The following is a 25364-nucleotide window of genomic DNA, read 5'->3' as shown; positions in this document are numbered from 1 at the left end:
CCTCTTCCTGGTCTTGGATTCCTGTCAGGTCAGTATGGTCGCCGTCAAGACATTCACATCTCGCACTTGTTCTCCACACCTCAGGTCTGTTACCGACTTATAGCTATACAGAGTTATTTTGTGACTTTCTTTCTTCTACAATCGTGTGCTCTTTATCAGCTTAAGCAAAAATGAAGTAGAAGTTCTTCTATGTTCCTTGTCCCACATTGGAAATGCCCCATAATCTCTACTTGTTCCTGGACATTGCAATTCTCATTTATACTGTCCTTAGTTGTTGGAAGAAGTTTAGCTTTTCTTCTTCATGCTGAGGGTCTTAGTCCTGCACCACTGTTCAATATTCTGCTTTTACTTTTATAATCCTTTAATTAATGAAAATAACATCAGAAATGTCCTTGTCAAGAGCAAATCCTTCTGTGCGTTTTCCACACCAGTACAGTTTGTATCCATCATTCAGCAGTTACTTGTTACATCCCTTCCACTTCGACTCACTTAGACCCAAGATGTTAATGTGGCTGTGCTTCATCATATCTGTTATTTTGTTGCATTTTCCAGTCAGTGCTAATATGTTCAAGGTAGTAACTCTGAGTCTGGCTTTTCTGTTATTTCGTCTCCTTTTGGTGTTTCTTCGTATACTATTGTATTCGGATGAGCTTCAGACTCGTTAGAGTCGTCATTATATCCGAGAGTACTCAAACTTTGGTCTTGATTTGTTTGTTGTTCTCCACGCACCTACTACGCTGGCGTAGCAGGGGGAGAGGTGATATTCCCACGTGGAATGTCCCAGGTGGCGGATAGGGGGGTCTTAACCGGCTTGCCGGCGGACTTGAGGGAAATAAAATACCTCTCGCGGACCAAACACACAACCCCTTGTGGGTTGGGGACGCAGACGAAGAATACACCCACGGTATCCCCTGCCTGTCGTAAGAGGCGATTAAAAGGGGCGACCAAGAGATGATTATATTACAACCATGAAACTCCTTGTGATTAGTACCACCGGGCGAGTTGGCCGTGTGCGTAGAGGCGCGCGGCTGTGAGCTTGCATCCGGGAGATAGGGGGTTCGAATCCCACTGTCGGCAGCCCTGAAGATGGTTTTCCGTGGTTTCCCATTTTCACACCAGGCAAATGCTGGGGCTGTACCGTAATTAAGGCCACGGCCGCTTCCTTCCAACTGCTAGGCCTATCCTATCCCATCGTCGCCATAAGACCTATCTGTGTCGGTGCGACGTAAAAGCCCCTAGCAAAAAAAAAAAAAAAAAAGTGATTAGTACCACCACATGGGGAACACCATGGGTCGCTTTTCTTTGCGCGTAGTACCACTGTTAGGAACCAAATACGTTTGTGATTAGTAACAAATGAGAGCGCGACGGCTTTTACAGTACCTGTGATTAGTACCACTATATGAGTGACACCATGGGATGACGGAACCCATGGTTCTGGCCTGCCTATGATTAGTACCCACTATATGAGGAACACCATGGGATAGAACGAGTCTCTGTGGTTAGTACACTTAGGTGATGAACACCATAAGTTTGCATTGCCTGTCAATGGCGCCGCAGTGTGCAAAACAACCTAGGTCTGTAATACATGTGCGAATTTCATTACCTCTGAGTAGTACCATAATGTGTGGAATACCGCGAGTCTACACTACTCTTGATTAGTACCGCAACATGACAAATGCCATGGTTCTGCTTTTCTAGCGATAAGTACCATTATGAGGGGCTGATGACTTGGATTTTGGACTCCTTTCGACTACAAGCACCATCGATTCAGCATCGTGCTATAGAAACAGTCCCTTGGTCAGTAATACTATTGTTTTACTCCAGCTTCTGTGCCTGTGAGGCTCTGTGGGTCGGTTCCACTGATCGTTTCAAATTCATATTCATCCATTCATTTTTCGTCCTCACGTTTTGAATTGTGGTCAGTGGAGGATTTTGGATTTTTAATTTATCATTTCATTTCATACCATTAGGGGCCGATGACCTAGATGTTAGGCACCTTTAAACAACAATCATCAATCAATATTTGTTGTTCTGAGGCTCGTTCTTCAGTTAAAAGCAATTTGCACAGTACTCTTCCAGCTGACTTGCTCGGACTATCTTTGAGGAGGATTTTTTTCTTTTGGTTCTTTTCTCCCTTAGTGTTTAGCAGTCCCCTGCCACGTCTGCAAGGCAGCAGTTTATTGACGAGTTTGTGTGTAATTTCCTACACAAAGGCTTCATCAAACCTCCTACCGCCCGTAGCCGTTGATTCACCCTTAGGTTGTCATGTTTGGTACTGGCCGCCCAACCTTCACCCAGAAAGTTGCAGGTGGTACCGTGTACTGTCTCATACGGTAGCAGGAATTCTACTGACCTTCCATCTTCAATCGTATTAAATGACCAGCCTAAAACATTACTAATTCAGATTACTACCTAATATCAAAATTATATGAAAACAAAATATCATTTCTAAGAACCTTTCAGTGCAGATACACATGTCACAGTGTCTCAGACCAACCGTTTTTTCTGAGGAATTGCCCCTCTTGCACCAGTAATTAACCCCATGATTTTAATAGATTTTAATTTATATTTTTCTCAACAGTACAGGGCTGGAGTTCTGTTAGTTAACATTTTTGGCCTAGTCTTTCCTTATTTGTTTTTACCAGACATGCGAAGTCTCTTGGCACAGGCAGTTGTGTCTGGACATATTCTCAACACATGCCTGAGTCTACTCTTTTGGTATGATTATAACAGCTTCTTTTGATTCCAAACGTCTTCATCCCTCCAGGATAACTTCAGTGGTATCTACTGGGTTCATACCTTGACCTTACTGGTGCCAGGTGACCTCTCTTGGTCAACTCCTCTTCTCTTTAAACCTCACTGATATTAAGTTTTCAAGGTCTAGCAAGTCTTTCACTTTCACACCTTTATGGTCCTTCTCTCTCTCTTTTGCTGTACTTCCATTTATCTTTTATGATTGATGTTAAGAAGTACTTTCCCTTGAAACAGTCGCCACATTGTTGTATATTTTCCTTGTCTGGCGGGAAGTAGATCACTAGTCGTTGGACTCATTGCTGAGCGGCATGATCCCGTGAACTAGGAGTCACCATCCCGAACAGCTACCAGCTTGTAATCTGGTTATCTTCCTAACTTAGTCTATCCACCCGCTCGTTGTTCTCCCCCTCAGTCTCGTGCCCTCACAAAGAACTCCAGGACTTTTTGGCTGGCATGGGAAGAAAGTTGCTTGGAGATGTTAAGTTCTTTGATAATGGACACATTAGTTCTTTTTTCAATCCATTTTATGTGAAGCATTCTGCGCCAGAACTAAAGCTTGAGTGCATCAATACGCAGCTCGTCTCTGGCCTTGAGGTCCATGTTCTGCAACCGAATAAGACGACAGAAAACACGAGTGTTTCAACAAGGCAGGACTTTTTACATTTGTGATTGTCCTGTTTTGTCAGATCTTTGTGAGCTGCTTCATAGCCACTCGTCAATAATGTGACCTGTCTTATCTTCACAACTTCCCGTGTCACAGGCAGTTGACTCAAGATAGACAAAAGAATGCACCACCTCCAAGCCCGTTTATCGACCTATCTGTTGGACCTGTGCACCTCGATCAATTATCATAAGTTTGGACTTGCTGAGATATCCATATGATCGACCAACATCTTTTACCTTTGTCAATAGGTTAGCAAGTACATCTTCGCTGCTGGCTACAAGCATAGTGTCATCAGCAAATTGGAAATTATTAATAGTTCTTCCATAAATTGATAGGCCTCTAGTGCATCCATCAAGAGCTTTCCTAATGACTTCTCCAGCATAGATGTTGTGTAGTTGAGGGGACAGGACACAACTCTATGTAACATTGAAGAATTTGGAGGTGCTGGAACTTGTCTCACAGCTGCTATATGATAGTTGTATAGACCTCTGATCAGTACTATCAAGTGTCATATGACACCAAACTCTATAAGCACCTGCCACAACTTTTCCCAGACAACACAGTCAAAGGCTTTCCTGTAGTCAAAGAAGCATATGAAAACAGAGGCACAGAACTCGCGTGGTTTCTCAATTATTTGCCTTATGTTAAGGATCTGTTCTTGAGTTCCTTTTCCTTCATCAGAACCTACTTCTGTGAATTACTGAGGGAGGATGTACGGCTTCAAACGCTGGTTCATGATGTACAGGAATATTTTACTTGCGTGGGATATGATTGCAATAGTTCGGTAGTTAGAGCAGATGAGCAAGGGGATGAACAGAGATGTGGCCACTCCCCAGTTAACACCATGAATGCAGTACATCAACACCTTCCTGTCCCATCTCTTAATCATCTCCCCAGATATACCATCTACACTGGCAAACTTGTAGTTCTGCCATGTAAGATTGGAGGTTCTAGTGTAAGTTGCTCAACTGCTGTATTATCTCCAGAATACAACTCTTCACAGTATTGTTTCCACCTCGCTAGAGTATTTTCCTTGTCTCTGATAGGGCTGCCATTCCTGTCATCTGCCACCCACGTATGAGGTTTAAATTAGCAGGTTCCTTGAAGACATCTCATACCTGATTCTGATTTTGGTAGTGTTCTGTATCCTTGCAAACATTGTTAGTCACTTCTACAGTTCTGCTCTGTTTCTCTTTACAGGTTCCAATATCTGTCTTGATCCTGGTAGTATGAATACCAGTTTTCTTCAGACTACTTCTCTCTTCAGTTAATTATAATGTGGATTGTGATATCCAAGGATGTTTTGTATTTTTCTGTTGTTCTGATGCCGTAAGAGACAAAGAAATGAAGAAACTACCTTTTTTATTTGATCCCACATTTGAGAGACTGGTTCATCCCTAACAAGACTAATGTCTTGGAGTTTCGGTCTTACATGGTCACCAAATTCCTGTAGAGCTTTCTTGTTTGTGAGTCTTGGCTGTCTTTTTCCTAGCCTTTTCTTAAATGATTGCAAAGAAATTGGAAATTTATTGAACATCTCCCTTGGTAAGTTATTCCAATCCCTAACTCCCCTTCCTATAAATGAATATTTGCCCCAATTTGTCCTCTTGAATTCCAACTTTTATCTTCATATTGTGATCTTTTCTACTTTTAAAGACACCACTCAAACTCATTCGTCTACTGATGTCCTCCCACGCCATCTCTCCACTGACAGCTCGGAACATACCACTTACAGGTCATAATCCTCATGGTTGTTCCATATTGAATGATGTTTTTCACAGCAATTATAATAAGAAGTATTTCTATCCACCTATTCAATACAAATCACGTTTATTGGTGTTTACACTTCCCTACAATTAATTCTTCTAAGGGACATGTTTCGCTCTTATATAGAGCATCTTCAGCCATTCGTTTTAATCTTGAAATGATGTTCGTGAACAGTTGTTTCGAAGACGAGGATTCAATAATAGTTTCAGACACCAGGTTTTGAATGGACATTGTGATAATTTTAAATGTTCATGTAATCACATTTTTGAAGTGCTTTAATGTTGTTTTTTAGATGTAACGTAATTTGGTTTTTAGACTACTGTAATTTTAATTTTGACTATTGTCTTTTTAATATGTTTACGACTGGGCCCTTTTAAGAGATGTAAACAGGGTAAAAGCGATCATGGCACGAGACAGGTCTGAGGGGAAAGAAAAGGAGCAATCCAGTATACCTGGAAAATGCAGTCCAGGATGTAAAGGCTGGAAGGTTAAGCATTCAGGCAGCCTCCAAGTTAAATACTGTGAATGACACCTTTAAGGGCTAGTATAAATTCACCATTGGAAGAAAAGATGTGCATTGTGGAGTGTCTGTTAAAATGTGTAAAGGAGACCAGATTGTAAAAAAAGTTGCAAGGGAGGGACATTATATTTTCTTGAGTGTCAATGAGTTGCAAATGGAGTAGTAGAAGAAAAGTATGGTACTCAACTTGCACTTTTGTTGCTGCTTTGAGCAGAAATCTTGTTCAGAAATTTAGGAAGAGGCTTAAGGCGGTTACAATGAAGAGTCATGTGTTGTAAAGTTCAGATACATGCGGTATTTATTAATGAATTAATGAATTCATTAATTAATAGAGAAATTACGTAATTGATTAGTATAATGTGTTAAAAATTCTTCAAAGTTACGTCATCAATGATGTGTCGTAACATGTCAGGATATGTTGCAAAAGAAAAATCTCCTGATTTTGTACTTTTGAACATTGGCACATGTGGTTTTACCCCATTTTATAATATGATGGTTGCAATAGTCAGCTCGTGATGGCTTCCAAGTGACTAGTAATATTTCCATCTGATGACCACAAAACACTTCTCGACATTACAGCCACTGTAAGTTCAACATTTTTCAGAAATGCGTAATTATCCAATTTATTGGAGATCTGGTATTTTAAAGTGGTGATATTATAAACGATGTATTAGCATTTCAGGTCTTCCTCTCTGCTCTTCTACACAGATCACAGAATTCTGATACACACCAATTATCAGACACAGATGTATGTACATAAAACGTGGTAGGGATGATAGCACTCTTGGACTGCTACAGACACTGATATTTCCTTATTTTCTCACTGCCACGAACCTATTACGCTGGCGTAGCAGGGGGAGAGATGATACTCCCACGTGGTGGATAGGGGGGCTCCTAACCGGCTTGAGGGCGGACTTGAGCAAAATAAAATAGCTCTTGCGGACCAAACACCCAACCCCTGTGGGTGGGGGACACTGACAAAGAATACACCCGTGGTATCCCCTCCCTGTCGTAAGAGTCGACTAAAAGGGGCGACCAAGGTATGATCGAATTAGGACCATGAGACTACTGGTAATTAGTTCCATCATGCGGGGAACGCCATGGGTCGCCTTTATTTTCGAGTAATACCACTATGTTAGGTACCTAATAGGTCTGTGATTGGTAGCAACAGAGGGTGAATCAGTATGGGTTTTACAGTACCACTACATGTGGAACACCACGGGCTTACGTTGCCTGTAATTAGTACCCACTATGTGAGGAACACCAAAAGCTTATGTTGCCTGTAATTAGTACCATTATGTGAGAAACACCACAAGCTTACGTTGCCTGTAATTAGTACCCACTATGTGAGGAACACCACGGGTCTGGGCGTTGCCTGTGATTACTTCTACTATATGAGCGACACCGTGGGTCTGCGTTGCCTATGATTAATACCCACTATGTGAGGAACACCATAGGTCTGCGTTACGTGTGCGTATTACCATAATGTGTGGAATACTGCGAGTCTACGCTACTTTTGATTAGTACCGCAACATGACAAATCTTGTGGTTCTGTTTCACTAGCGACAAGTACCATTATGACCTGGATTTTCAACCCCTGTAGACAGCAAGCATCATCGATTCAGGATTGTGCTTTAGAATCAGTCCCTTGGTCAGTAATACTGTTGTTTTTGGGAATGAGGGGCATTTTGGGTCGGATCCACTGATATTTTAACATTCATATTCATTCTTTCTTTGTCATCACGTTTTGAATTCTGGTCAGTGGATGATTTTGGACTTTTAAAATTGTCAATTTTCGTCTCATTTCGTACCATTAGGAGCCGATGACCTAGATATTAGGCCCCTTCAAACAACAAGCATCATCATTTTCACTGCATCAAAAAAGGTATAGAACAAAGAAAAATTTGTCATGAACAATTTTTCTGTAAAAGGTGGGGTTGTTCTGGACATATAGCTAAGGTCTTACTCACCCTTAACGTGTCCTGTCCAGTACAGTACAGTACAGACAAACAGAAGATAGAATAGGTATACCTAAACATCCTGTAATTTCTTGAAAGTCGGGAGAGTGCTCTAGGCTGCAGTGGTGTAACGATATTAAGGGGAATAAACAAGAAATATCAAACTTCTCTATTAATGTTATCTGTATCCAAAAACTGTACAGTATATAAGTTTCTCTACGGGCTTGGGTGATTGAGGCCCAGTCTGAAGTCAGCCTCATGCCGGTGGATTTACTGGCACATAAAAGAACTCCTGTGGGACTAAATTCTGGCACATCAAAGTAGTTAGTGGGCGTAAATCCAGTAACATTAATGAGATGAATCTTCGTAGCGAGTTTTTACAACAGGATGCTTTTCCTGATGCACACAGCCTCCGAGGGACGAATTGCCCTCGCGGAGAGGTTTCGAACTGAACGCACTGTTCCCACCCTGTTGGCTGTGCACTGTGTGGCCATCAGGCCAATCTGTTATACCTTACGAGCGATTTCCATGTAACTTAAAATTTCTTCAGTTATTTCTGAGTTCACTGGAGTCTGCGGGCTCATTTTGGTATTAGCCATGGTTTTTAAAGCTGGATGCCCGTATCTGAGGATGGACCAGGATTCTAACCTCAACTTTCAGGCTGCAAAGACAGCAGTGTAACTGATACGTCTAATCTGTTAGTTGGTCTCGCCTACCATTCTTACCTCCTGCGGTTCTGTCAAAAACTAAGTGACCGAGTCTTCTTCTTCTCTCACCAATTTGATTCAGTATTTCTTCATTCATGATTCTGTCTATCCATCTCGTCTTCTGCATTGTTCTGTAACACCACATTTCAAAACATTCTATTCTCTTCCTTTCTTTAATCAAGATTATTATATTTTTGTTGTTTGTTCCGTGACAAACATTCTCACAGGCTATGAGAACAATGTAGATGTTTAGTGTGAATATACTTGACAGACTGACTGATGTGATGTCGTGTGGCGCTGGTGAAACCTGATTATGGCATTATCATCAACGGCTGTCACAGTCCAGTCCTATTATTATGCTATTTGTTCAGAGTTTTCATGTTAAAAAGTTTAAATCTTTGGTCGACTTCTCTTCCTCCAGCATAGGTTATACTTTATTAATTTTGGATTTGTATTTCTTCCAATATCTGATATATGAAACGATAATTCCTATACGGTTTATACAATTGTAGTCATTCCTTATTTTAAGTACTTGAAATTTCATTATCTTTCCTAAAATTGATGATAATCGTGTTACTATTACATAAAATAAATTTCATTGTGCTAAGTGCGTATCACTTTAGCCATCCTTACCATGTATTCCATTTTTACAATACATTTGAATCTTCATTTTATTAATAGGCTTCATTAAAATCAATACATGTTTCATTCCTAGCGGGACATCATCAGTGAGGGCTGAAAGACTCAAATTGTACTGTAAAAGTGGAATACGTGATAAGGATTGCTGAAGTGACGTTATTGGTTTTATTAAAGTATGAAGGCTTTCACGGCCGGTGTCAATATAATAAAATTCTTCCGGGCTGTTATGCCGTGGTCCACTCCTCTCGCTTATCCCAGACGTTTCGACTACTGCTGCGGTAGTCATCTTCTGTGGCGTCGTGTAGATACGCTCTCCTGTATCCCGCTGGCGACTGCAAAAGTTGTTTGGGAAGCAGCTGTATTTATATGTAAGTGTGTGGCCTCCAATTGGTTCGCGCTGTGCAAACCGACATCTGATTAACTATCTGAAAGCACGACCTCCGATTGGGTCGTGCCGAGCAGCTTGACGTTTGGTTGGCTATCTAAACACGCGACCTCTGATTGGTTCGCGCCGGGCATAGGTTCTGACTGGGTTGCTCCGAGAAGTCTGTCGTCTGATTGGATCTCGGAGTGCACGACCTCCGATTGGGTCGTGCCGAGCAATGGAACCTCTGGTTGGTTGACTGTAATGTCCCTGATCTTAGTAAACTTCGGCCGTACGTTATATAAAGGGGTGAACCAGGCCTTGCTGAGTTTCAGTCCTTCCTCCTTTCTATTAAAGTTATCCGGATGTTTATGTATTTCGATTGCTTCCCTGTAGAGACGGGCGTGAAAGTGGGATGTTATGGCCAGTATGTCAGTATCCTCGTAACGGATCTCATGATTTCCGTCAAGCAGTGCATGCTCCGCTACTGCTGATTTGTCGTACTGCCCCAAGCGACAATTCCTTTTGTGCTCCGTCAGGCGAGTATTGACACTTCTGCCAGTCGTGCCAATATAAACAGCTCCACAGCTGCATGGTATCCTATAGACCCCAGTAGATGTTAAAGGGTCACGTGGATCTTTGGCAGAACGTAACATGTTTCGTAGCTGTTGGGTCGGCTGAAAAATGGTTTTAACTTAATGACGTTCAAGGAGCCTTCCAATACGATCCGTGACGTCCCGTATATACGGCAAATAAGCGATACCTTTCTTCCTGGGTTCTTCTTGCTTACTATTCGCTGGCTGTCTTCTGGGGTGGAGTGCTCTCCTGACCTCTTGTACCGTGTAGCCATTGGTTTGTAAGGCTAGATCAAGATGCCGTAGTTCCTTCTCGATGTACTCTGGTTCACAGACACGAAGGGCGCGATCCACTAAAGTCTTCATCATGGCGCGCTTCTGCCCAGGATGGTGATTCGAATTTTTGTTTAAATATCGGTCTGTGTGTGTTGGTTTTCGGTATACTTGATGCCCTAGGGATCCATCATTCTTCCTCTTCACCAGCACGTCCAGGAAAGCTAATTCTCCATCCTTTTCCTTCTCCACAGTGAATTGTATACGAGGATGAATACTGTTCAGATGTGTAAGAAAACCGTCAAGTGCCTCCTCTCCATGTCCCCATATTACAAAAGTGTCATCAACAAAGCGGAACCAACAGCTGGGTTTATTTACAGCAGTCTGCAGGGCTTCCTATTCACAGAACTCCATATAAAAATTAGCAATAACAGGGCTAAGTGGGCTTCCCATGGCAACACCATCTGTCTGTTCATAAATTCATGTTTCCATTGGAAAAATGTCGTCGTAAGTACATGTTCAAATAAAACTATTGTCTCCTCTGCAAAGAGATGTTGAATATGTTCAAGAGTATCCTTGATTGGTACCATAGTGAACAGCGAGACAACGTCAAAACTAACAAGTATATCCCCCGGACTCGTAAGTGTCGCAATCTGTTTATGAAATGGGCCGAGTCTCTGATGTGTGAGTCCTTAGTCCCTACGTAAGGTTTCAGTAAATTGCTTAAATATTTTGCGACTTCATAAGTTGGAGAGCCAATGGTACTAACGATAGGACGAAGAGGGACGTCTGGCTTATGGACCTTAGGAAGACCATATAGTCTTGGACACAAGGCTTCCGATTTCTTCAGCTTCTTCTGTTCTTCTGGTGAAATAGAAGATTTCTTAATCAGAGTATTGGTCTTGCGCAGGATACTCATAGTCGGGTCACGGGGAAGTTTTTTGTAGATCGATGGATCAAGAAGTTCTTTGATCTTATGTTCATAATCCACGGTGTTCAAGGTAACAGTAGCATTACCTTTGTCAGCTGCTAATATGATAATACTTTCGTCGGCTTTTAAATTCTTTAGAGCAAGCCCCTCCTTCTTGCTAAGATTACGTTTTGGTAACTTGGCCTTGCAGAGTATCTTGGAACAGTCGTGACGTCTTTCCTCGGAAACCTCTGGCGGCAACTGACGTATTCCTGATTCTATGTTGGAAATAATATCTTCTATTGGGATGGTCGCCGGTGTAACAGCAAAATTGCCTCCTTTTGCAAGAACAGTAGTTTTATCTTCTGTTAAACAACGGTTAGATAAATTAACGATTGTCCGGGCAGTGTCCACTCTGTCGATCGGATCCCTCGTCCTTATATTGCCACTTACGCGTTCGTACTTTTTCTTCTGCCGTAGCGTATCCTTCTTCTCCTGATGTTCCATGGTGTTGTAAGTAATCCTGTCAATTCGGTCCCAGTCACTCCAGTGCATCGAGTTGCCTGTCGTCAAATGTAGTGATAAAAGACGTTCATCATTGAGGGCCAGTTCTTTACGAGTAAAATGAATACGTTCCCTAAGAAGGGCTTGTTCAGTCCTGTTATAAATTCTGTGTGCCGAAGGAGTTGAAAAAAGTCTCTTCTTTAAACGTAAGGAACTTCATCTTATTTGTCCGTATTGAACTGAGATCACAATTATTTAAAGTCTATCAGGTTCCACCTTTTCAATACCAATACAATGTTGTCGGATGATATTTACAACATTATTTATTACAGTACATGTTTCGGTGCTCTATTATGTCACCATCATCAGCTGATTTATAAAAAGTGAAAAAACTTGGCGATCTAAATATTAAACAAAATATTGTCATACTTAACTCATGCATATACATATTTACATACAACAGAATATTGGTTAAATCCTAAACATCTATTATGCTATATTAATTATCCTTAATATGTGACAAGAGAATTCTTGTAAGTCATGAATATAAAATTTATCCAACAAAAGCAGCTAATATACATATGAAACGAACATTTTAACATCAAATAGACTGCATGCAATTTTAATTCCTCAATTTTAACCCTTTCCCACGGAATATCTTTGACTCACTGTCGGGCGAAACCTAGAGTAATAATTTGCTTGTCAGGTATAGTTGTGGAGTACCTTCACTAAATATTTTTTTCTGTAAAAACCACTTAAGATATCAATTTCAAATTTTTTAACAATGGAAAATACACAATAGTTATTCTAAAATGATACAATGAGATCACCTAATTGCACGCAAGACTCCCCCCTGTTCGGAATGGTACATCAGGAAGCATCCAATATGGTGCATAATGTTAAATTGCTTGTCCTTGAAGTCAGTCTAAATTGCTGGACATGATGGGGCTGTTATTTTCTTGGTAATGCAGAGAACGCAGGAATTCACCCTGAATCTCCCAATTTGTTTTATTTTCGGGATCAGTTGGATGAAGATATTTCGATAGCAAATCGTGCTTCCTCTCGGACATACAAACTATAAGCAATTTTTGAATGAATGGGACTGGAAGTTAAACTGACATTAGTTGGAATAGGCTATTATGTAATCAAGTAGAGGCTTATAGTCCGAAAGATAATTAACTGAATGATTAAAACTGACAATTATGTATTTTACAAGGAGGCCTAATATTTTAAAACTAGACGGTACCTGAATGAACATTTCCTGTCCTGTGCCGTATTTCGATTTCTCTCAGATTCATATCCTGTCCCAAATGCTTCCCATACTATTTTTATTATCATATCTACAACTTCAAACTCACTACCATTGCATTTGTCAACATATTGATCTAATTTGTAACAAATATCCTCGGCATTCAAGTGGTTATGAGCAGTCATGTTGTTGCAGTGTGTTTACATTCAGTCAGCTGTCTGTTCTATCTAAGAAAACGTATAAAAGAACACTTTATTTTAGGATTCCGTGCATGCCAGTAGTATCTAGGAAGCGTAGAGAATTCGCTGGTTCCAAAAAGTTATATGTTTAGCAGACAGATGGCAGAGGAAGTCTGTTTGAAAGTCGAGTACGCTTTACTACGCAAACCGCGGGAGACAATGTGCAACTCCAGTACGCTTTACTACGCAATCCGCGGGAAAGAGTTAAGTGCTAATTAGACAGTACGAGAGCATAGAATCACAGACATTAAGGAATGTAAAGACAACTCGTCAACCAGATGAGAAAAATTTTATATTAATGACTTACAAGAATTCTCTTGTCACATATTAAGGATAATTAATATAGCATAATAGATGTTTAGGATTTAACCAATATTCTGTTGTATGTAAATATGTATATGTATGAGTTAAGTATGACAATATTTTGTTTAATATTTAGATCGCCAAGTTTTTTCACATTTTATAAATCAGCTGATGATGGTGACATAATAGAGCACCGAAACATGTACTGTAATAAATAATGTTGTAAATATCATCCGACAACATTGTATTGGTATTGAAAAGGTGGAACCTGATAGACTTTAAATAATTGTAAAGTCTCTTCTGTCGAAGAAATTGTGGAATAACACATGTGTCGCGGCAGCGGAGTAAAAATGTAAGAGAGCACAGTAGATGGGATTTCTTCTTGCGAAGCTTTTCAAATTGACGACTTAAACGATTAATATCCTCCCCGTAGAGGTGGGTCATTAAAGTATGAAGGCTTTCACGGCCGGTGTCAATATAATAAAATTCTTCCGGGCTGTTATGCCGTGGTCCACTCCTCTCGCTTCTCCCAGACGTTTCGACTACTGCTGCGGTAGTCATCTTCTGTGGCGTCGTGTAGATACGCTCTCCTGTATCCCGCTGGCGACTGCAAAAGTTGTTTGGGAAGCAGCTGTATTTATATGTAAGTGTGTGGCCTCCAATTGGTTCGCGCTGTGCAAACCGACATCTGATTGACTATCTGAAAGCACGACCTCCGATTGGGTCGCGCCGAGCAGCTTGACGTTTGGTTGGCTATCTAAGCACGCGACCTCTGATTGGTTCGCGCCGGGCATGGATTCTGACTGGGTCGCTCCGAGAAGTCTGTCGTCTGATTGGATCTCGGAGTGCACGACCTCCGATTGGGTCGTGCCGAGCAATGGAACCTCTGGTTGGTTGACTGTAATGTCCCCGATCTTAGTAAACTTCGGCCGTACGTTATATAAAGGGGTGTACCAGGCCTTGCCGAGTTTCAGTCCTTCCTCCTTTCTATTAAAGTTATCCGGATGTTTATGTATTTCGATTGCTTCCCTGTAGAGACGGGCATGAAAGTGGGATGTTGTGGCCAGTATGTCAGTATCCTCGTAACGGATCTCATGATTTCCGTCAAGCAGTGCATGCTCCGCTACTGCTGATTTGTCGTACTGCCCCAAGCGACAATTCCTTTTGTGCTCCGTCAGGCGAGTATTGACACTTCTGCCAGTCATGCCAATATAAACAGCTGCACGGTATCCTACTGGGGGTCTATAGGATACCGTGCAGCTGTTTATATTGGCACGACTGGCAGAAGTGTCAATACTCGCCTGACGGAGCACAAAAGGAATTGTCGCTTGGGGCAGTACGACAAATCAGCAGTAGCGGAGCATGCACTGCTTGACGGAAATCATGAGATCCGTTACGAGGATACTGACATACTGGCCACAACATCCCACTTTCACGCCCGTCTCTACAGGGAAGCAATCGAAATACATAAACATCCGAATAACTTTAATAGAAAGGAGGAAGGACTGAAACTCGGCAAGGCCTGGTACACCCCTTTATATAACGTACGGCCGAAGTTTACTAAGATCGGGGACATTACAGTCAACCAACCAGAGGTTCCATTGCTCGGCACGACCCAATCGGAGGTCGTGCACTCCGAGATCCAATCAGACGACAGACTTCTCGGAGCGACCCAGTCAGAATCCATGCCCGGCGCGAACCAATCAGAGGTCGCGTGCTTAGATAGCCAACCAAACGTCAAGCTGCTCGGCGCGACCCAATCGGAGGTCGTGCTTTCAGATAGTCAATCAGATGTCGGTTTGCACAGCGCGAACCAATTGGAGGCCACACACTTACATATAAATACAGCTGCTTCCCAAACAACTTTTGCAGTCGCCAGCGGGATACAGGAGAGCGTATCTACACGACGCCACAGAAGATGACTACCGCAGCAGTAGTCGAAACGTCTGGGAGAAGCGAGAGGAGTGGACCACGGCATAACAGCTCGGAATAATTTTATTATATTGGTTTTATGTCGCACTAACTACTTTTTCAGTTTTTGGGGATGCGGAGCTGCCGGAATTTTGTCCCGCATGAGTTCTTTTACACAGGTCTGAGTTATTTGAGCCCCTTCAAATACCACCGGACTGAGTGAAGATCGAACTGCCTACTTGGTCTCAAAAAGCCAGCACCTTAAATGGCTTCTACAAGCTTTAAAAAAGCCCGAATGACTAAAATAAAATCATTTTCTGAAAGAGGAAGAATTGGACTATTTTTGTATGAATAAAAAGAAAAACCGGTTTTCTTGGCTCAAAATACGAACAATTCAGTCTGACCCACTGAGCCTGGCTTGGGAGACGAGTGTTGGCTTATTGTTTGTGTCGTGCAACTGCAATGCTCTTACTGCCGTTGTGTTTTGTCGTTGCAGAACCTGCTCTGAAGCAGTGCCGAAGTATCGCACGACAGTACGCCTACTTCAACAAGCTCTTCCAGGTAAGTACAGTACATGCATTGAGCAGTCGAGTTTTATTTCATTAGTGTGCTGGCAGTGGCTATTTGACCTGCGCAATGATGATGATTATAGGCTTTTGGGCTTATGCCGTGTCAAGAAAATAAGGTGAAATTCTTTACGTTTCACAGAGAACTGTGCTGTGCGTCATCAGAAGAAAATCTTGACTGTCCACGGGCTTCTTAAACAATGACTTTTTGAAATTAGACGTTATAATAGAAGTGGAAATGGTACATTCATTCATCACCAGATGGCTCCCTGGACGTGGCACAGCACTAGCGTTCGAAGCGGAAGCTGACCGAACTATCAGAATCAGTGGAAGAGGGTCCCATAACATGTGTACGTGACATATGACATTGAGAGGTGTATGCAGTTGACACAAGCCTGGAATGAAACATTTGGCGATGAGGAACGTACGAATTTGGAAAACATGGAGACGAAATGACAATAGTGAAGGGACAGGGGAGGGAACTACCTACGTAAATCCTTAATGGCTGGCAACCAGGTATTACTTAATTGATAGCCAATGTCCCTGTTGAAATTGTTAGGATTTCTACGTATTTCCACAGCTTCCCGTGTAATCTTGGACCTGTAGTGTCTAGCTCGAGCATCTTGGAACATGACATCATGGCCCGACGATGGAGCGTGCTCAGCTATTGTCGATTTGTCTGGCTGGTTGAGACGAATATTACGTTCATGTTCCTTGTACGGGTACCAATGGACCGGCATGTTTGGCCAATGTATACCTTACCGCAAGTACAGGGAATTTCGTATACCCCAGGATGTAAAAGTGGGGACAATTTGTCCTTGGTTTTACTCAGACTGTGAGCAATTTTAGTGGCGGTGCCAAACACGGTTTTTACATTGTGTTTGCAGAGGACCTTGGCAATTCGATCTGTGGTGTTGCGAATGTAAGGCAAATAGGCAGTTCCCTTCACCTTTTCCTTCTGTGAGCTTTGCTTGGTCATTGCTCTGGGATGCAGGGCTCTATGAATCTGCAAATCACTGTAAGCATTACCCTTGAACGTGACTTTGAGCGTGTCCATCTCCACCTGGATATTTGATGGCTCACAAATTCGTCTCGCCCTCTAGGTGTTCAACGAAAGACATGACTGAGTCAATCGGCACTTTAGTGAACAAGGACTCCACATCGAAACTCACCAAAAGTGCATTAGGTTGAAGGGTTACGGTTGACAGTTGCTGATGAAACACAGAGAGTCTCTGACATATGATCCAGTACGTCCTATGTGTGGCTGAAGCAATTTGCTTAGGTATTTAGCCAGAGCATACGTAGGAGGACCTATCACACTAACAATAGATCTGAGGGGAACATCTTTTTTTTTTGGATCTTAGGCAGTCCATATAATCTAGGTGGCACTGCATTCCTCGGGGACAGATGTTTAGCCTCCTCTTTTGGAATTGAAGATTGCCTTACGAGCTTCACGGTGGCGTTGGACACACAAGTGGTGGGGTCACGTGAGCTCAGTCTGTAAACAGGCTCTGACAATATAGCCGAGATCTTATTCTTATACTCGTCAGTGTCCATAACCACTGTCGCATTACCATTATCAGCTGAGAGAATGGTCAGTTCATAATCATCTCTAAGTTCCTTCAGAGCTCTCCTTTCACCTCTTGTTAAATTGGGCGCGGGTACAACAGCAGACCTTATGAGTCACATATTTCTTTCTTAACTCCTCAGCCTCATCCGTAGGTAGTTTGTGGATGCCCTTCAGTTCATTGAATGAAAATTCAACCAGGTTTCATTCAGACAGAAATCAAAGATCCTCCGACTAGCTCAGAAACAGACGGCCGGATGTTAGTAAAACTGTCGTCAATCTTTTCAAGAAATCCTTGGACGAGAACCAAATGGCAGTTCTAGCTAGGGGTCCTAATTTCACTATCACTCCCTCTAAAATTCCCACTGAGGAGTTAATTACTTCCATTGAGGCAGCCGTCCACAAACTACCTACGGATGAGGATGACTACCACAGGTCATAAATTTACCACCATAGAACAAGACTTGACCATCATTAAAAAAATTGAAAAGGGGCAGCTTAATGAATACATATGAAGATCTATACATTCATCTAGACCAACTTGTAAAGAAAAATAATAACTTTAATGAAGCTATAGAATATAAGAACCCATTATATTATAAAATTCTGGTATATTTGAAAATGCTTGAAAAAGATCACAAGAAAAGAATTGGGATCTATCCACCTCCAGATAGCCCTACGACGTATTCCTCCTCCTTTGAAGCTGAAGATAACAACAAGGAAGTTTATGACACACCAATATCTCCCGCTCCTCCACCTCCTCAAGTACGTGAATAAGAAAGAATGCATCATCACCACTACACCAGACTCAAGACTGTAAAAAAATTGACGGGAGATTCTGTTCCAGTGGAAAGCAGTTCTAAAAAGAATAGACAACTAGGAATAAGTAATATTTTCATCTGCAATAGTAATAGGAGCCACATTATGAAGTCTGGATTTATTCATTTTGACAATTACTTATAAATGTATAAATTTTTTAAATTTATAAATTGACCTTTTTTTTCATGAACTTTTTAAGAAAGGAATAATCATTAGGACATATTCTCTATGGATTATTATACAGGTGTTTCCTTGACAACTGCTTTCAATTGTAGAAAGAATTTATATAATTTCTCTTAAGTATTTTGTTTTCAATATTGTCAATCTCAATGTTAATTTTAACCTGAATCCGCCCAGCGTGCCATATATGGCACGGCAAACTACACAGTCTTCTTGGACTCTTATTATTGAAACCGCGCGCACTGTATTGTTTACTACGGTATTGTCGTGGTCATAGAAGTCCCGCCTAACATCTTACGTGGCTTGGTTTTAGTATATTGTGGTCATTTGTGTTGTAAAGCTTCATAAAAGAAAGACTTGTTTTCACGAGTGCCAGTTATGGCTGCACGTTTGAAGTAAGTAATTCCTGTTTCCTTCTATAGTTATATATATGGACCCTATTGTGCAAGATTTTTCTCTAAGGTGCTTATTTGTATGGGGATTAGCTTAGGCATGTCTTGGCGATGATTGGTGTCCTTTCATTTGAAGTAGAAACTTGGTGGTACTTATCTGGCACGCTGGGCGGAAGTGCTGTCTTTCTGACCGGCACAACTCAGCCTATAATTGTTATATTTCTGATGTTACTTTCCGTTCATTTCATTCTTTATTATCAACCTAGCAATGCATAATAGTGTTGGCTAGTAATTATATGGTTAAATTAAACCATTTTTAATCACACAGAGTAAAATTTTCACATAAAATTGACACTTCACTGCGGTTTTCTTGTTTAAATGTATCTCTTATGCAGTTATTCGTCCTGTCTTTTCACGTGCTTCACATTTATGGGTTCGTACATTTTTCTAGGGGAATTTCACTACAAGAAGTACTCGACTTGTTGGCAAATGATGAAATTTCCGACGTAGAAAATGTATTCATCGAGCCTCCAGACGCTGCAGTTTTGTCGGACGAAGACAGCGGAAATGAAGATGGAGGTGGGTTCGCCGACAATTTACCTGGTAGCCAGCTTCTAGCGAACGCAGAATTAGTGACCCGTGAAACTCCAACTGACTATCAAGACTTTCAAGAGGTGCCTGTTGAAGTGGATCAAGCTGAGTTGGTACAAGTAAGACCCAGAAAGGTACATCGAATTCCTGCAAAATGGGAAAAGCGAAACCTTATCGCACGTTCAGGAATATTCCCCAACAGTGACTTCACCGAACTTCGAGAAAAATCGTGCGTTGAACTGTTCGAGTCAATTTTTACAGATGACATTTTTGATCACTTAGTTTCTGAATCTAACAAATATGCCAGCTTTTTGAACTGTCCTTCCCCCAATATTACTAGGCAAGAAATGAAAGTTTTCATTGCAATTTTGATTTTATCTGGATACAATACCGTTCCATCGAAGAGATCATATTGGGAGGACGCGTGTGATGTGCACCATTCTGTGGTGGCAAGTGCTATGCGGCGAAACAGGTTTCTTGAAATTTGCCGTTTCATTCACTGTGCTGATAACACGAAACCAAATTTCAACGACAAAATGTGGAAGCTGACACCTCTGATTGACCTTCTACGTGCCCGTTTCATGGAAAACTTTCGAGCTGAGGAGCACTTGTCATATGATGAGTGTATGGTGCCATATTTCGGGAGGCATTCCTGCAAACAATTTATAAGAGGAAAACCCATTCGTTTTGGTTTCAAGGTATGGTGTCTAAACACTCGTCATGGATATCTTGTAGATTTTGAAGTATACCAAGGAAAAAATCCTAAAGCGAATGCCCAGTATGAAGCAGAATTTGGGAAGTGCGCAGCCCCCCTTGTAACAATGCTGGATAATCTTCGACCAGACCTGAAAAATTTGCCCTTCAAATTATACTTCGACAATCTCTTCACTGGAATGGGATTGCTAACACATCTTGGTGCACGGGGATATGGTGCTACAGGCACACTTCGAGAAAATCGCATTCCTAAGGATTGTAATCTGAAATCTTCCGCTACCATGAAGAAGGAAAAGCGGGGTACATATGATTACCTAAAGAGCTTGGAGGAAGGTGTTCAGGTTTGCCGTTGGGTGGATAATTCAGTAGTAACCGTAGCATCTACATGCTATGGAGTGCACCCTGAAAAACATGTATCTCGTTATGTGAAAGAAAAAGGACAGACTAGAGGTGGAAAAGTCAGAGTTTCTCAGCCATACATGATTTCTCAGTACAATGTGGGTATGGGAGGTACTGATCGTATGGGTCGTAACTTGACAGATGTGCGAATCGGAATACGAGGGAAAAAATGGTGGTGGGCAATATTTGCCTGGCTCGTCGATGTAGGAATGCATAATGCATGGCAGCTGAAACACATGTCTGGAGAAGGCATTTCTCACCTTGATTTTCGACGAGCAATTGTCCAGACTTACCTCACACGCTACAAAGCTGCTCCCTTGTTCAGCAGATCTCATTGTTTTGGACATAATGCAATGCAGGAACTTCGGTACGATGGAATGCATCACTGGCCTTCTACAATTCCAGAAGCGAAGAGAAGAAGATGCGTGTTAGAAAACTGCCTTGCTAGGCCTAGAACCCAGTGTACGAAGTGCAATGTAGGTTTATGTGTAGACTGTTTTACCGATTATCATACGCGCAAAGTAAATAAGTAGTGTGTACTTGCCTTTCAGAATATCATCGTTAGTGCAGTACTTATATGAACAAGTGACTTACCTTTCTACATACCGCTGCTATAATTCTTCGTAGAGACTGATTGCCTCACGATGTAATGTAATAAGTGTTTTGGGTAGCCTGTGAGATTCTAACATTATTATTTAAAATATAAGTTCATTTCTTCATAAAATTAACAACTCAGGTCATTTACAACCCCTATAAAATCATCCCTAGTACCAACAATCAAACATCTAGGTATTTTTAATAGTTCTGGAAGGACATTATTTTTGTAATATGTGCAAATATTGAAGAAAATCTTGTATACTGATAATTTACAAAGAAGGTATTGGATGAAAGCATATCAAAATGCGGAATAACATATAAACTCCCGTATATGAAACAAAAGATAACACTACCGCCCAGCGTGCCATATATGACACGGGCCTTTTCTCGGAAGTTACATGCCAAATGAATAAAATGAAAGCTTTTCCGGGATCTTCACATGCACATTATCCAACGCTAAAAGTTACAACTTGATTCTCAAAAAATAAAATCTTGGGCGGATCCAGGTTAAGGACACTTCCTATAAAACATTGATATTTTGTCAATATATGAATGTTTCATCTAAACAGTGTTATGTGGCTGAAGATGTTGATAATATACGAAACATGTACCACTTTTAACCAATAAGTTGCCTTAAGCAATTTAGTGTATTGACAAGGTGGAAAATAAAAAATACTTAGTTGTGAATCTGTTTAAGTTCGATATGGACCGTGAAGCTCATTTTATGTAATGATTCTGATGGTTCAGTCAGCTTCCGCTTCGAACACTAGTGCTGTGCCACATCCGGGGAGCCATCTGGTGATGAATGAATGTACCATTTCCACTTCTGTTATAACGTCTAATTTCAAAAAGTCATTGTTTAAGAAGCCTTTCTTGTGGACAGTCGAGGTTTTCTTCTGATGACGCAGAGCACAGTTCTGTGTGAAACGTAAAGAATTTCTTGACATAGCCTAAACCCAAAAGCCTATACAGTATCATGTCTGTATACTTTTACGTTATTGGTATTTACTGTTGTTATTGCGTCCATGGTCGCTATGTTAAACAGGATTAGACTCAATTGGTTCCCCTGAAGCACTTCTGTCATTTGCTCTATTGGAATAGATTTTGTCAGTTTGTCATCAATCTGTACGTAGTTTTCTGCGAGTATGTTTCGTATCAGAACTAAGAGAGATGTATCACTTTCCAAGACATGCTCCAGTCTTTCCAACAGTAACATTCTATTGATTGAGTCAAAGGCCTTTGAAAAGTCTATGAAAGCTACATGTAATTTTCCTTTCGGGTTTCTCGTCGTTTCCTGTATGTCATCTTGTAGATACTTAACTGCTTGAAGAGTAGATTTTCCTTTGCAGAACCCAAATTGCTCTTCAGGTATTTTACAGTCCACGAGGTCAGTCAATCTATTTGTGATAAGCTTTGTCAGTATCTTGAACGGAATGCATTCTAAAGTGCTACCTCGATAAGCATCGGGGTCTCCAGTATTTCCTTTCCCCTTGTAAAACATTTTTAGAGTGGCATACCTCAGGGATGGTTCCTCATATGAGGCATTGATTCATGATGGCTGTCCAAACCTTTTTGAACACTGTTAAGGTTTGTTTAAGATGTTCATTGAAAATGTTATCTGGATCACAAGCCTTTCCATCTTTACTCTCCAGAATGACCGCTTCTACTTCGTTTCTATGAACAGATCAGGGTTTATCAAGATCAATTCATCTAGATGCTTTCAATATTGTGAAGGATTACAGTATGGGATTCGATGTGTTAGACAGTGATATTAAGGCAGTGAAGAGTTAAGGTTGCCTCAGATGAAAGTCGATAATTTAGAGGCAACCCAGTGAAGAAGGGTTATGAGTTGAAATATGGATATTTTCCTAGACACTTGGAATGTGTAGACTTGAAAAGGGTGGATAGACGATATGAAAGACTCCAAAAATTAGGCATTAAAATCCTCGAGAAGAAAAGATGTATAGAAACAGGTGACTTAAGTTGGCTAAGGTTCTACATGAACTATATCGCTAAAGGGCATAAAAGTGAACGATGTGCGGGGATAACTGGAGTCAGTGCATACGAAGGTGAGAAATAGTAGTAATGCACAGGAATGTTGGCTTATAAACAGAAGGAACAATGAGGACAATCTCCACATCTTTGAGTAGGTGGCTCTCTCCTTGTTCCTCTTGATCCCTGACGAGTTAGGGTAGGACATCGGGAGATGAGTAGTACAACTCACCGTCATATAAAGATGTGCAGATTGTCCTGGTCTCCCTCATATACATAGCATTGTGGTTGTGCTCTTCTCCTTGCAGACTTCTGCTGATCCAGCTAGTGATCTACTCCGTGATGTTTTCTCCTATGAGCAGTATTGGTGAGCACATTTCAACTATAAATTGTCATTTCATAACAGAAAACTGCATTAAGTAACCAGCGACGGTTCCACCAAAAAGTGGTCTCTTGAAAAAGGGAAGGAATTTTAAAAAATGTAAATAGTAATACTTCACATTGTGTTCACTGTACTCTGGTTCTTAACACACTTCTAAGTCCATTGATATGTTCAGTATCTACAGAGTCTTTCAGAAAAACTGATTTTTTTAATATTGTCGATGTACCATAACTAACTCTTCATCTAGTGACATTGTATTCTGTACAGACGTTTCTTTGCCAGTATAATCATCATTTATGTCCTCCCCCTCCTAATCATTATCATCATCACCAATAGGAAGGCCACAGATTTTTCCACAGTGATTGGAAAAAGAAAATGTGCATTAGAACTTAAGTTCCTTAGTTCTTCTTAAGATAGAAATAGTCTCTCAAAAGAGGTCAGATGCCTAATTGTTTGTTGGAAGGAGAGGAGGTTCTTAGGTAGAGGTACAAAATACCTTGCCTTTATGGAATTTCATATTGGTTCTCGGAATAGTCGGTTGCTACTAATTTGACTGTGATTTGAATTTTATTTAATAGCTTTGGAGTTATGTCTTGACATTGATATAGTGGAAATCATGTCAGTTTGGTTCCTAAAATGAAAATATTTCAGATTTAATTAACAAGCTTCATTGTTGCCAATTTGACTAGTTACGAAAATCACCAGATAGTGGGTTCGAACCCCTCTGTCGGCAGCCCTGAAGATGGTTTTCCGTGGTTTCCCATTTTCACACCAGGCAAATACTGGGGCTGTACCTTAACTAAGGACATGGACGCTTCCTTCCCATTCCTAGGCCTTTCCTGACCCATCGTCGCCATAAGACATATCTGTGTAGGTGTGACGTAAAACAAATAGCAAAAAAAAAAATCACCAGAGTTTACCAAAACACAGTATCTCTCAAAGCAAGTAACAATGGAGATTCTAGCAATGAGTACCTTGTTCATAAAACTTGTTGCTCTAGATAGAGAATGGAATACTTTACTTACCTTATAATCCCGAATACCTCCCGCGCTTTTCCCCCCAAAATATTTGTTCTAAATCTTGGGGGCGGGTCGTATTCAAGCCGTTCATTCTCGTAAATATTTACTACATTTACATGGAGTATTGAAATAGATTTGAATGCGGTTACCGTACAGAATATACCACGTGTAAACGGGCATTCAAGTCTCATTGTGTTTTAATTGCGTTCTAGAAAACAAGATCGATTTTGTTCTCTATACGTTTATAGTGGCATGTAAACACGAAATGTAAGGTAGTGAAATACGGTAAATCAAAGAATGCGGTAAATATGAAAGCCGTTGCTGCGGATGCTCGATCGTCATTTGTTTCACAAGTGTTGCTGGCATGCTGGGTGCGCGAATAGCTATTCTCGCGGGATATTGTACTTTGCGAGAGTCGAGACTGTTGGTTACGGAAGTCTACCCCGCTCACGTTCAAGTTCCGTATCTGTCTCGTGAAAGTGCTGTCTTGATAATATGCGATGGATTCAAAACAGTGTCTACGGTCATTTACTGTGCGTGAGAAACTTAAAGTTGTGAACGAAGCAGAAAGTACGATATTGATGAATTGTGTATTCGTGATTGGCAGAAGAAGAAGGGAAAACTTCTAAAAAGTAATGGCGATCGCAGAGCGTTCCGCGGGCAGAGTGCAGTGTTTCCGGAAATTGAAAAATGACTCCACAAATTTGTGACAGAAAAACGTGAGTTAGGATATTGTGTTTCTAATGAAATGTGTCAATTGAAAGCACTAGAGATCTCAGAAGAACTCAAAACACAGGGTTTTACTGCAA

The 25364-nt window shown here is 41.1% G+C and overlaps 1 protein-coding gene across 1 annotated transcript in view; it reads left to right on the top strand.

Moving 5' to 3' along the window:
* Positions 1–25364, top strand: part of Setd3 (SET domain containing 3) — a 275592-nt gene that overhangs the window by 73008 nt on the left and 177220 nt on the right. Inside the window, exons 5-6 of the mRNA XM_067155272.2 lie at positions 15834–15898; positions 23463–23521. Coding sequence (XP_067011373.2) covers positions 15834–15898; positions 23463–23521 — 124 coding nt within the window. The remainder of the gene's footprint in view (positions 1–15833; positions 15899–23462; positions 23522–25364) is intronic.

The sequence above is a fragment of the Anabrus simplex genome, chromosome 11 (assembly GCF_040414725.1).
Source record: "Anabrus simplex isolate iqAnaSimp1 chromosome 11, ASM4041472v1, whole genome shotgun sequence".
Lineage (NCBI taxonomy): Eukaryota > Metazoa > Arthropoda > Insecta > Orthoptera > Tettigoniidae > Anabrus > Anabrus simplex.
The sequence above is the reverse complement of the archived record's forward strand: the minus strand, read 5'-3'. Positions and strand labels throughout refer to the sequence as shown.